General features: G+C 39.0%; 1 protein-coding gene across 4 annotated transcripts in view; it reads right to left on the reverse strand.

Annotated features, from left to right (window-relative positions):
- LEO1 (LEO1 homolog, Paf1/RNA polymerase II complex component) overlaps positions 1 to 13,529 on the reverse strand; it is a 28,422-nt gene that overhangs the window by 13,776 nt on the left and 1,117 nt on the right. Inside the window, exons 2-12 of one of the 4 annotated variants that reach the window (XR_010606727.1) lie at positions 12,698 to 13,423; positions 12,339 to 12,446; positions 11,501 to 11,595; positions 10,711 to 10,856; positions 9,215 to 9,299; positions 8,777 to 8,871; positions 8,358 to 8,492; positions 7,640 to 7,775; positions 7,153 to 7,339; positions 6,785 to 6,882; positions 4,522 to 4,704 (exon numbers count right to left, since the gene is read on the reverse strand). Coding sequence is in view for 3 of the 4 variants with exons in the window: in XM_065641510.1 (XP_065497582.1) it covers positions 4,600 to 4,704; positions 6,785 to 6,882; positions 7,153 to 7,339; positions 7,640 to 7,775; positions 8,358 to 8,492; positions 8,777 to 8,871; positions 9,215 to 9,299; positions 10,711 to 10,856; positions 11,501 to 11,595; positions 12,339 to 12,446; positions 12,698 to 13,423 (1,916 nt within the window). In the remaining variant the exon portion in view is untranslated. Of the gene's footprint in view, positions 1 to 2,548; positions 4,705 to 6,784; positions 6,883 to 7,152; positions 7,340 to 7,639; positions 7,776 to 8,357; positions 8,493 to 8,776; positions 8,872 to 9,214; positions 9,300 to 10,710; positions 10,857 to 11,500; positions 11,596 to 12,338; positions 12,447 to 12,697; positions 13,424 to 13,529 lie in introns of those variants that run through there. The other 3 variants (XM_065641513.1, XM_065641512.1, XM_065641510.1) reach the window with 3 other exon arrangements.

Consider the following 13,529-nt stretch of genomic DNA (forward strand, 5'->3'; position numbering starts at 1 on the left):
ATCAGAACGAACACTGGACAAGAGCCAGAGCAGGATTCTGGAGCTCCAAATGACACTCCCAAGCAAGCGCAGGAGCACTAAACGCAAGCGTACTGAACACCTGAATGGAAGGGCTGGTATCAAAATCCTCCCATTTATTTCCTTTACGTATTGAAATGAGAGTGTTCCTTCAGCATCCATGTAAATTTTCCAAAAATGGGTTTATCATAAGATTAATAATGCATCTTACTGTGAGAACTTGTCCTGTACAGAAAGTTTATCACACATCTTTACACTCAACGAAAATAAAAAACAACTTAGAAAACTGCCAAATTACCAGGCTGAGATAAGCACCTCAGTTCCACAGTCATATTCTGAAGTGAGGTATCTTGCAAAGAACAGGAAAAGCATGAAACAAAATGAGATATAATCTGACTCAGTCATAGGATATAAAAAAGAGGGTATATTAGTTAATACTTCCACTATTTTAAAAGATTTTCTTTATCCTTAATTTACAATAAAGAAAGAATGCAACATGCGTATGATTCCATGACTAATAATAACTGCATGAACGCTACTGCTTCCCAGAAAATATAACGCAGAGACATGAAGTTATGTTTGTTGGCGAACTGGCTCTACCACATCTCATTTCTTCAAGACTAAGCCTTAATGGAAGAAAAAACCCAGACCAAAACAAAAATCACTACCTGAAGTTAAGCTTTCACTTTAATAACTGTCTTCTTCCAAATATCAGCTCAGTAAACTAAGATTCATAGGCTTTCAAAGCATAAAAGTATCCCTGAAAAAAAAAACAAAACACAACACCAAAACCCTCAAGAAACCAAAAGTCTTGACAAAGGATTTTTTTTTTTTAATAACGGCTTTGTGTCTGAGAATTTCAGCATAGATTTACTTAATTTTATGTTATTTTTCTCAACTACTTAGCTTAGATAATTACTTAGAATGCCCAAGAGTTTTAAAGCAATTAAAGATAAAAGCTAGTAATCAATATCAGTTTGCAGCTTTTCTGCGAGCCTTTCATGTCCAGACAAGCATTAAAAAGCCCAGCTCAAGTGGAAGGCCATCCCCGGGCAGCAGCAGGAGTCGGGCACATTCTCTCCCACAGCACTTCCCAGTCAAGCCCCAGGCAGGTTCCCGAGTGCCAGCGCAGCCGAGTGTCACGATGTGCGACATTACACCTCTTAGAGCAAAGAAAGAAAAAAAAAAAATCAAAAGAACATTGATCAGAAACAAATCATCTTCTCAACCATTTCCACCTAGCAATCTCTCTACATTCAGCAGCACCCAGAGAGCCACTAAATAAAAGCGCTTGACTGGAATGGGCTGACACAGAGGAGCCCTGTGACCGCTGGCTCAGAAAAAACTCCCCGTGACTGCCTCGGGAAGCCACGACCTCGTGTCCTACACGTTCCTCAGGCTGCAGCTTTGCTGGCAGAGCCGAGCTGGAACTCGCTGCCACACACAGGGCCTGTCCTGCTCCAGCTCTGCTTCCCCTTGCACCACCTCACGGCACCAACGGCTGTTCCTTGTGCCAGTGCAAGTGGCTACACCTCTAGAAACGTCTTCACTTCTTTCTGGATGGTCAGGGTAAGTTTTCAGAAGAAATCCAAGGCCATGTTTACCTCTGCCAGAGAGATCACCCTTCCCCAATGTCCCCGAGTCACGACCACACCAACTTAGTGAGCTGGCAGTGATGCTCACAGGCAGTTCTGCAGGCGTGCTTGGCAGAAAACACAAGAACTTGGCAAAAAAAGAGATTTCCTGACAGTTTAGCAAGTTGCCTCGCTGAGCTGGTTTAGTTCTGGCCAAACGTGCTGCCAGGCAGCGTAAAGGGCTGGGCAGGCAGCTGCTCCGTTCCATCGGCACCCCCAGCCCACGGGGTGTGCGGCACCCCGAGATCCAGCCCCCCTGCACGGCTGGGGCGGAGGAAAGTGGCTGGTGGAAAATGCTACCGGGTACTAGAAAGAAAACTCCACATCAACAACCGGAAGCCAGGATATAGTTGGAGGATATACTTGAAACAACAAAACTAAATGGCCAAGAACAGCTTCCAGTAACTGTTACAAGAAAATTTATCCTACGCTCTGGCACTAGCCAGAAAAATCTAGTACTCACACAGCTTAACATCAGCTCTCCAAATAATTTTTTCTTTGTTGGAAGTTGTTCAAATCATGCCCTTCTGGAAGAAGTATTCTGACCAGTCAGTACAAGAGTAAACACAGTTCAATCCACATTCTCTTTCCTTTGTCTTAATATTTTTAATTTGGGCAAAATGAAACCATTTCAAGTAATTCTCTCATACTTGGAGGCTGAGAAAAGAGAGAGCAAAAACTGTGTTCAAATTAAATAAAACTATACATCAGACTCACAACTAAAAAAAAAAAATAGCGTGGATAAGGCTAAGTTCATTCAAGTGACTTTAATTACAAGATGATTGCTAAAGTAATTTGAGCTGAGAAAACACTTTCCAAAATTCTACATTTAAATAAAACTTTGAGAGAGCAATTTACAAAAGAAGACAGTGTAAAAAATTGCTTCTTTTCATCTTTGTAATCCACAAAAAGCCTCACTTTCGGAAGCTAAAGTGGACCACTTACTTAGTAAAGGTTTAGTCAGCATCAAACCTATGGAAGTGATTAAAACACTTGCACTCTTCGGAGTTTAGTAAAAATAAAAATACCCAACACTCCAATTAAACTGACATAAAAGCAAACACATTACCAGTGAAATGGTGGTGTGTTTCCATATGCCAAATTCGTTGTTTAAGAGGTATCTGGCAGGCTTTTACGTGCATGTACAGCATGTCACATCCATACAGAACGAGTCCCTTTCTAAACAGCTGGCTCCTTCCCGAGACAGTTACACATGGAAAGCAGGTAACCTCATGCCAGGAGCCGGTCTCCCAGCAGACGTCTAAACTAAGAGGATTACAGGGAGAAAATTCCAGCAGATGGAGAAAGGTTTTATCTGCACATTAAGGAGGCACGGGAACTCTTAGATAACAATTTAATTACAGAAAAAAAAAAAAAAAGAACAGTTTCTCACGCACTCAGACATCAGAGTTGAAATTTTTCACTTTGTTTTCATACTTGCAAGTGTCCCCACTGCAGCTCAGCAGAACATCTTATACCAGCACGCGCAGAGCTCCGTGCTGCTGCGGCCAGAACGCTTCCCTGCCCTCCGGCAGGAGAAATGGAGGCAGAGCCTTTTGACAAACTACTGGCCTAATTAAAGATGACAACAGCAAGATGTCCAGGTTGAAAGCTGTATCTCAGAGAACCAGGGAATGTCAGGAGAGCAAAATGCTCACTGTGAAGCACTTGCACTGGGTAACAGTCCCTGTTACAGAACTGTCAGCTACTTTATTTCATCTTGTATTACATAAATCCACATAATAAACTATTCACAGCACCAGGCAATGGTTTTGTCTAAAGAGGCATTAAGCTAGTTCTGGTTTCTTTCCTTTACATTTATAAGTTGCATCCAAAATCTGCAGGACTGTGTGCAAAGTCTGTTAAAAAAGCGACACAGACACCACCTGAATGTTCCCTCACCAAGGAGAGAAACTACAAATGGGATATTTCATCTTGAAAGAAGTGTGGAAGAGTTCAGGTATTTCTTCTAGCCTTTCCACACTTTGCAACTGGTATTGCATCACTAAAGAAGGTGTTTAGAAACAGTGTAAAAGCAGCAAAGATTCTGTCCAGAACATTCTCCTCCAGTGACCTTCCAGCTAAACAAACCTATTTATAAAACCAACAAGGAACAATAGGAAATTGCACCATAAGGATTATATGAAATTATGAGACACTATTGTTAGGATATATTTTTGCATTGTGGTTCATTTAAAGGAGACTTCAAACTCTGCTGGCAGAAATTTCTTAGTTTTGTTTAAATAAGTGCTTTTACTCCCATTTACATCACTAGCATGTGCCTATTATTCTTATTATTAATGCTCGGGCAAGACACACATTTTCGTTCTGGGTTTCAATGCATGAAAAAGAAATGTCTTACATGATCAGTTAACTATTCCAACTGCAGGATTTTCAGTTTACTCAAATATGATAGGCAGTATTTTTAGCCATCAAAATATACCAGCATAGTAATGGACTGTCCACAGTCAACAGAAAATAAGGAATATGTAGGAAAAAAGCAGAACTGTACTGGACCACTCATATGTTCTTCCAGCCCTTCCATACAAATGGTAAGCTGCATCACCGTACTGTTGTCAGGCAAACTTATCATTTAAGCATTCTATAAAGATTAGAATGGTTTCTCCTAATGAACTCAGTAAAAATCACTGATGAATTCACTTGGATAACCAGTTACTACAATTCACAAAACTGAAACGTACTGCGTAAGATTAAAAAAACGGCACTGTGATGATCCACGGTGCAACAGTTACTGCAATAAGAGAAAATCTTAAAAAATAAAAGGAAGTCAAAAATCTTTATTCACACCAAAACCAGAGACCTCAGTGGAATTTTCGTTTATCAAAATAACCCAATTATGGTTACTTACATCTTTGTTGTAAGAGAACTGTACAATATATATAAATATATATATAAAAAAGAAATCAACTTTTGTTCTTCCTTAATACTAATCGTCATCTTCTTCCTCTTCATCGCTGATCACATATTTTTTATGCTTCTTACTTGCTTTGTCATCATCCTCTGCTTTTCTCTTTCCAGAAGGTTCACCTTCCTAAAGGCAAAAAAAGACAAAAATAAAAAAACCTTAACATACTTCAATCTAAAATAAAGAACTCAGAAGAACGACAAAAAGACTTCAAATTCTTTCTTCGGAGAAAAGCAAAATTGTTAGTTCTAGTTTTTCCATTCTGTGCTGCTGTGATGCAGGATTGCTTATGTATCAGTACTCTGAGTTCAGTCAACACACAGTTTACAGTCCAAGAAGTACAACAGTTCAGGAGGCTTCAAAGAGCTGGTCAAAGGAACTCAGATCATTGAGTTAATTACCTGTTCGCAAGCAATAACACAATGACTTTTATAGGTTGGATGCTAAATTTTTAGCACCTAAATACAGAGTCAACAGGTTGATTTTTATTCCATGTGCATTTATACCAGTTCAGTTTAACTCATCCTTCCAAACAACATTTTAAATCAGAATGCTACAAAAATGTTTAATCAAACTACAAATCATTAGTTGTTAATTCAAAACTCATCAATTTTGACATGAAAAACGAGTGGTAACTCAATTATTGTCTAAAAAGAAGAGTATCTTTAAAAATACCCTCAGGTCTAAGTAACCTCATCCATTTTTCCATTTGTTGGTTTTGCTTTTGTTTTTTAAAGCAACACATATTACTTGGATTTTAAGAAGCAACCAAGATTGAGTTTCAGAACTTTAATGAATTATTAGAGTATCAGAACTGTAATGAATAATTTTTTTATGCAAAGCATTTTATTCTACAGTAACATATTAATTTAGTAGAGCAAGAATCTCAGTTAGGAAGGAATTTTAAGCATGGAAAACAGAAATTAGTAGGGGTGGGAATCTCAACGACAGCTTCTTCCCGAGAACAAGTACTCTCTTGTAATCTAGCTTGGCTATTGTTAAATGATTCATCTTTCTGTTTAGTAGAATATCCCCATGAATTACAGTAACAGTAAAACTACTTGCCCTGTGGTGATAAAGTGTGTTAATAACAGATCGATGTTTTCAGTAACGGTAGCAAATTGTTATCAGGACAAAGATTTTGCCGTGTTGTTGATCGACAGCACATCGGAGCAGGTCCATGTACAAGGAAGTCCATGTTTTCACGGATGCGGATGCAAATTACAAACACCACACTTCCTATGCGGTGACTGCAAGTATGCAGTTGTGCATCACTGGAGTTTTTTCGTAAAACTGCAGCACCCCTCCGTGGCCCTGATGGGAATATTACCTTAAAGTCATGTCATTTTAAAATGGAGGCTATCGTTCCTCGAGCAGCAGAGAAAGACCTTTTCTTCTAAGAGACTGGGATTGCAAAGTCCTGACATTGCTATATCACAAACTAACAACGAGTAGCGTCTTATAAACAATTCAGTTTCTACTAACAAACACTAACAGATCATAAAACTACGGTTCTGTCTACACAACTCACTCTATCTCCAGGATTACTGTCATACTTTCCAAAATATTCCGCTTTGCTCGATGTATAATAAAAAGTCAGAATCTATGTCTTAAAAATAAAAATTGATATACACAAAGATTCATTTGCTTATACCCAGCAGTGATAAATTACAAACCAATAAAACACAACTTTAGAAGAGGAAAGAGCACTTCTGCTGTAGCTAACAGTTAACTTGATCATGGCCTAATGTTTAGGATGATACTTGGGTGATGGATAATGTCTGTTTAGCAATGGACATTAACCTTTTTAACTCTTCTATTTAAAAAGACTCTTTCGCTGTTTCCACAACAAACACGAGAGGACCATTTAGCTTAGGAGACAACACTACACTAGGATTCCAATATTAAGTCTTCTTACTCCTTGCATAATTTTAGTTAGTCATTTTACATAACTCTGCATAAATTCTTCCATTGTAAAAGCAGCAATAACAATACCGATCTCCTTTGGGAATCACTCAGGTGTATGAACTAATGCAGTGTATAAAAAAATCAGTGACTAATTACCATGGAAAGCATGCCAAATCACATAATACATTCATCACAACATAAATGAAACTACAAAAGTCTCCGTTGGAAAAACTAGATTTAGTGCAGGAAATGTTTCTGACTGAAAACAAATAGCTTAAGAACAAAACCCTTTTCTTACCTCATCACTAGTAAGTTTCTTTGCCTTGAGTAGTCTTTGTGTTTTATCTTCATCTGAGCCCTCATCACTGTCAGAAGAGTAGATTCTAGCACGTTCCTCTACAGAGAAAAATGAAAAGACAAATGTTTCTCTTTATCTGAAATCAGTGAGGAAGACAGAACATTAAAAATAATTCTCTTATATTTAGTCCCACAAAAAGCCAGTGGAATCTAACCCCAGAGTAAAGAAAATAAATTTATGCCAACAGAATTCATGTCTCATTTATCAAATGAACTGGCAAAATACAATCTTACCAGGAACCCTCCTGTGAAATTAATCCATCTGAATCACACGGGCCCTACTCACATGCTGTTAAGGTTTATTATTACCTCTGATGCCACCTTTGTATCTGTTTTTGATAGCTGCTAGACTGATTGCATCATCTCCCTCATCCTCTTCATCATAGCGATCAGGTTCTAAATAATTTGCACTCAGACCACGCTGATGCTGCTTCTCCCGCATCCTTCGCTGCTGAGACTCTCTACGAATGGAAGCTCTTAATCTCTCCTCTTCTTTCTGTCCAAAGAAAGGAGCACTATATCAAGACTGAGGAAAAAAATACTCAAGAGCACTCAAGAGCACTCTACTGCAGCTTTTGAAATAATTTCACGGCAGTGTAAAGATTGTTCATATTCCAATTTTTCTGCAATCCGTAAGGTTAAGCAAACTGCACCCATGGCTAAGAACTCTTGTCTGTAACTCCAAAATACACCTTATTTTTCATATGGTCATAAAATGTTCGGAAACATTCAACTATCTTACAGTTGTGATTTTTCGGATTAAATCAGCAGATAAGAGAGTTCCATGTCACGATACCTTAATCATTTCTGTGCGCTGAGACTCGGGATCACGACCTGCCATTGGTAAAATACGAATTTTCTGGGTCTTTGAACATCTATCTGCCAGAGACAGGGTCATCTTCCTGTGAGTGGCACTGTCTGTAGAGTGTGGCCTGTTAAAAAATTATTGCTGCGTTAAATACTTCTTAAAGGAATGTATCCATTTTTAAAAGACAAGTGTTAACGTCGGCATACTTAAGATTTCAAAGATTAATCTGCACAAAAGTGAAAAATCATGCTTTTAAAAATTATTTATTGATATGCATTGTAACAGCTACTGGAGACATCAATTCCTCTCTCAGCAAACCATCTGCAGTCCATTACCGGCCTCAATAATCATCCTCACATTTCACATCAATATCCCAAGACAAAGTCATCATCTGGAGGCAAATGTGCATCAGAAGAAAGGTTAATTTCAGGGAACATTAAAATTCTCTCTCATTCAGATGAGGACTTGCACTTGAAAATGCAAATTAAAATATATATTAAAAAAATACACGTAGCCCACATATTGCAGTGAATGACATACTGTCCTTTCAAACTGGGACATCTAATTTAGGAAAAATCTTATTGAAATACTGAGTCTGAAAAATAGCGTGTTCTTATTAAACAGTTAAGCTCTGAAGGTTTATGAAAAGTTACAACATTGAATTGCAAAAGTAGTATCAACATTTAATACAGAATAGCATGTTTACCTGAAGGTTAACTTGGTCTTGAAAACCGCCTGTCCCTGCAGACCCGTCCCTTGTCTGATGAACAAATGGTTGTGATCTCCCTGGAGCGGCGCCTTGTACACATCAAAGACCTCATTGCCCAAGTGGAGAGACATGCTGAAAAGAGAGCCCTCTACCAGTTACTCAATAAAGCCATCACGGTCTAGCTTTTGCCTCATTTATAAATGGAGAAAGCCTTCATGTTTCCTTTTTATGTATAGCCAATACTTATAGTTCAATGCAAACTAAGCAGAGCACGAAATTTTCAAGACACTGAGACTAGAACAATTTCTGCTGTGCAGAACTGACATCAAAGTTTCTTGACCTTCCAATTTTGCACACCATGGCATTTCACTGTAAGAACAACGGTACTCCTTCAGTAGCAAAAAGTCCAAACTAACCTTCCATCTGACCATTTGACTATCCGTGCATTACTTTCTCTGATCTCATTCCCTTCCTCGTCTCGTCGCATCCGCCATCGTATTGTGTTTTCTACCTGTGGAAAAACAAAACAAAACACTTTTTCCAACTCATAGAAGAGAATACTGTGGTAAAATACACTCTATATAGGTCAAGAATTACAGTTACAAAGGCTAAATAATTTGCTGCATGATGCAAATAAATGAAGGTAAAAGGTATCACTTTCATAGGTGAAATGCAGCTGTCAAACTTTTTTTTTAATTATTACTAAAATGGATGAAATTTTCTCAGTGCTGAACTGCTCCATACTTTCAAAATCTGAAGCATAACTCCAAACAACATCCAAAAATACCTGAAATAGACTTTGAAGAAATGTGGCTAGATGAGTGAAAAAGAGAAAAGGAAAATGAACACTATACCTTGAGTTTTAACCTAGTTCTACCCTCTTCATCAAGCATCTCCTCATCTTCAAATTCATCTTCATAATACTGGGGATCAAAAGGTCTGAAAATACAATACACTCTTTATTCTTCTAAAAATTAATCCAGATTCTTCTAGAGTTGTGCAAAATACCAGGTGCTTGAAAGGTTTAGATTGTACACTGGACACAGCAGTAGGCACTGCAGCTGCGAGACAGCCATTTCTGCACTCATGGAATTTACCGCATCAATGTGACACCACGGGAGGCCCACCCAAGTGTCCCCACTACCATCAGTCACAGCCACTTAAACGTTCAGACTCGCTAAATGGCTCTGGCTAAAGAAAGCGAGTCTGCCTCCCAAAATACTGTTTCCTTATCATCAAGATTATGAGGTCAGGGTTAAGTCTGGAACAAAAGATATACAATATTGTATCGAGAAAATCAAAAGAAAAATTATCATTTTATAAACATGGGGAATTAGGGATCTTCTAACAGCACAATATTTGTCATTTTAAAATTTTAATCTCAAAACCAACCAAAGGGAAAGGAAGATGAGACTGTTTTTCCTCTCTTCCTCCAAAAAACCTGACGACTGGGGTGGGAGTGAGGGAGAAGGGCATTTCCTGCCTGCCTTCCTAACCGTTTCCAGGTTGCTGCAAGGGCAGTAAGTGCTAAACAGACCTTGCTACAGTACAATTCTATTTTCAGTCCTGTCCGACCCCCAAAGATCCTCAGGACTTCTCTCACCGATCACAGCCACTAACCGGATTCTTAAGAGTTCTCTCCTGAAACAGTCCATAGCACGAAAGGCAGGAACAATGATTTAACCGAGGTGTAACAGACACAATGCCCCACTGCCAACTAACAAGACATCTACTAAACAATGCAGTAAAGCTGCTTAACAAAACACTTGAGGAGAGGGATTTCACAGCAGTTTACCAGAAGTGCTGAAGGCTTTAAGGCCAAACCTAACACCTCAAACAACTCAAATAATTTATTTGGTTTCTCCTTATGAATTCCAGAAGATTTCTTTAGCTTGGGTTAGGTAAATAGGAAAATGAGTAACCAGCCTCTTCATACTTGAACAGTACATTTAGCACACACAAATAAAAAAGGGCTCTTTCTAAAATTCAAAACGATGTTTCTGTCATTCCGAAGTGCATAAAGATCCTGCGCATTTGGTTTTCACAACTCTGAGAGCCTAAATCTATGGTTAAAATTCAACTGATACCATGTGCTTTCAATTACGTCATATTTTTGTCTGTTTTTTAAAGACAAAAAGTTATTCAATCAAGCTGAAACCTAAGCTCCTAAGAAAATTACTCAGCACTTGATTGGATAACAATAGATACTACTGTTGCTGATCACAACCAAAAGTGTGGAACTTAATGTCAACCATTTCAAATACAGCCAACATATTTAGTGTATTAGAACAAAAGCAGTATAGGGAAGCACTAAAAAACTTTAACAATCATGTATTTAACATGCAATTACCTGGGCTCCACGCTAAGGAAGTTGGGCAGCTTCACGAAATACAAATCATTACCCAAGTCTGTGTTTACTTTTGGTATTTCTACCTCTATTCTAGTCTCTGGAATAGGCTCTTCTTCCTGCTGCTCTTGACTCAGTCCATTCTCATCCTAATGACAGAAAGGCAAATAGGAGCATAAGTGAAAGAAGTCAGTCTGGCTACTGTTGCTCTAATAAGCACTCACATTTTGCTGGAAGAAAAGTCATCCAGATGCACAGAGAGAGATCAGGAAGCTTTGTATAAAAGGGCTTGCACGTTTTCAGTAAAGCAATCCAATTCAGCGCTTTCACGTGCCACTTGAAGTGATTTCAAATACCAGTGTAAACTCAAGCAATCAAAGACAGTAAGGAGACAGCAAAGGAGCTGACACACAGTTTTCAGCCAAGCACTGGAGAGTAAATGGAAGACAGTTTTTCCCAGATAAAAAAATATTTTTATCTATTATCATCAAACCCAAAATGAAATATTTGTCAAATAGCTGTACTAAGGTACCAAAGACAGCTATGACTTTGTATTTTATTTGATGACAATCAAAACTACCCAGTGTATTTCTTTCAAGTACGAAAAGTGAAGCAGCATTGGGGGAAGGCAGATAAAGGAATCTGACATTGCTATGTATAAAACTTTAATAATTCTTTCAGCTAGGGCAAAATTAACTGTAATGCTTACTTAATGCCGTTAAGTCTTTTTTCACTAAATTATCAAAGTCAGTCAGTGTTCCACATTTCAGTGTGGAATGGCAAGTCTACTCACAATGGGCTGTCCTGGCGTTGGTGGCTTGTCTTCTCCATCACTCCCTGAGGAAATGTCATCTGCACCTCCAAACAGATCCATGACATCTGCATGCTCTTGAGCAGAAAAATTACTATTTTAACACACATATATATGCGCACACACCCTCCTACATGCAAGCATGCTCACAGAAGATAAACACATCCTTCACTTTTATTACCACTTAAAATCACCTACAAAGGTTAAAAATCGTGAATGTTTATGAAGCATACAGTATTCTCCTATCCTGAAAAAGTTTTCCCTTGTATTATTAAACTAAGGATTCAAGTTATGTTTTCCTGGAAAGGCTCTACCAAATGAGAGAATCTAGTTGAAAAATGGCAACAGAAGAATCAAGACTATAACATCATCCTTTACTCAAGAAAATAACTTAAGTATACGTAAACAACAACTTCATTATGCATTTTGGAGGTTTTACTTCTCAGAAGAATCAACACCTCTTGCTCTGGCAGCTGAACATCCCAAACACCAGTACAGCTTCTCTGGGCTGCTCTGATTAGAGGCACCATTTCTTCGCATCTTTCAGTAAAACCGTGCGAACAAACATTCGCAAAAGAAAAGCTCCGTGTCTCACAGAGGAAACTGAGAAACTGATACAGCCAACTAGAGACAATCAGCAGAAACACAGTGTGTCCTTCCCCATGCAGAGTTCCCTGTGCTGTTTTGTTAGTTTCACAGCACTATAGTCACACTGTATAGCAAGTGCTATCAGTTTTATCAAGTTTTGCAGCAGATGAACAGTGCACTTAAGATGAGGATTAAATGAACCAAAACCCCACAAAACAAGGTCACCATTTACCTTTCTGTCCTTCCGTATCACTGTCCGCTTCTGAATCTGATGCAATTGGTTTCTTTCGCTTCATTCGCAGAACTTCATCTTCGCTATCACTGCCCCTTGCAGACTCTGCTACGGAGTATAATTATTCTTAGCAAATTAAGAATTTGTTTCACATATTTTAAAATTCTTTTGTATTACTAAGTCGATTCAGATGAAAAGGAATTTTAAAGTGTTGTATAAAAAAAGCTGCAAAGGTGACTGTAGTTGAAAGCTACATGATTAATGCCTTTGCATTGAAGTCTGACTTTTTTCGGGCCAATATAAATGAAACAATAGAGATTAAATCAGACACAAATCATTACCACTGTACTCAGTCCTACCAGATTTATGCTCCTGGTCCTCCTCATCAGAGTGCTGGGTCCTTTCGTCATCGTCAGAGTTCTGCATCTTCTCCTCGTCAGAATGCTGAGCCCTTTCATCATCATCTGAGTTCTGCATCTTCTCCTCATCCGAGCCCTGTGGCCTCTCCTCATCATCAGAGTTCTGCATCTTCTCCTCGTCTGAGTTCTGGAGTCTTTCCTCATCATCAGACATCTGCGGCCTTTCATCTTCATCAGAGTTCTGTACTTTCTCCTCATCGTCAGAGTTCTGCTGCCTTTCCTCATCATCAGAGTTCTGCTGTCGCTCCTCATCATCTGATTGGTCACTTTTGTCCTCCTTGCCCCACTTCTCATCCTCTGAATGTGCCTTTTCCGAACCATCTCCCTCTGAATGATGACTGCCTTCATCTGATCCGTGCCCGCGATCATCCTCCTCGTCATCGTGAGCAGCTTCTGAAACACTGTGCTGGTCCATGTCCGACTGATCGTTATCTTCATGCTCAGAATGTCCTGAAGCTTCAGATCGGTTGTAGGATCTTTCAGAGTGGTTGTCACTCCCTGTGTGATGGGATGCCCCTTCATCCTCACTATCATCTCCAAATAACTCCTTATTACTGGGTTTTACTGCCTCTCTGTCATCATCCTGGTCACTGTCACTTCCAGAAGCATTACTACCAGAGCCAGCATTCTCCTGATCAGAATCAGATTCAGATCCAGAATCGGAATCTGCAAAATAAACATCACCCTTTCAAGAGTTAAAATGTCCTTAGAAGGAAACACATAACGGGCATTGCTTTATAAAAACCCCAGCCCTGCCCCCTGAAAATCCAGA

The sequence above is a fragment of the Caloenas nicobarica genome, chromosome 10, assembly GCF_036013445.1.
Source record: "Caloenas nicobarica isolate bCalNic1 chromosome 10, bCalNic1.hap1, whole genome shotgun sequence".
NCBI classification, from domain to species: Eukaryota; Metazoa; Chordata; class Aves; order Columbiformes; family Columbidae; genus Caloenas; species Caloenas nicobarica.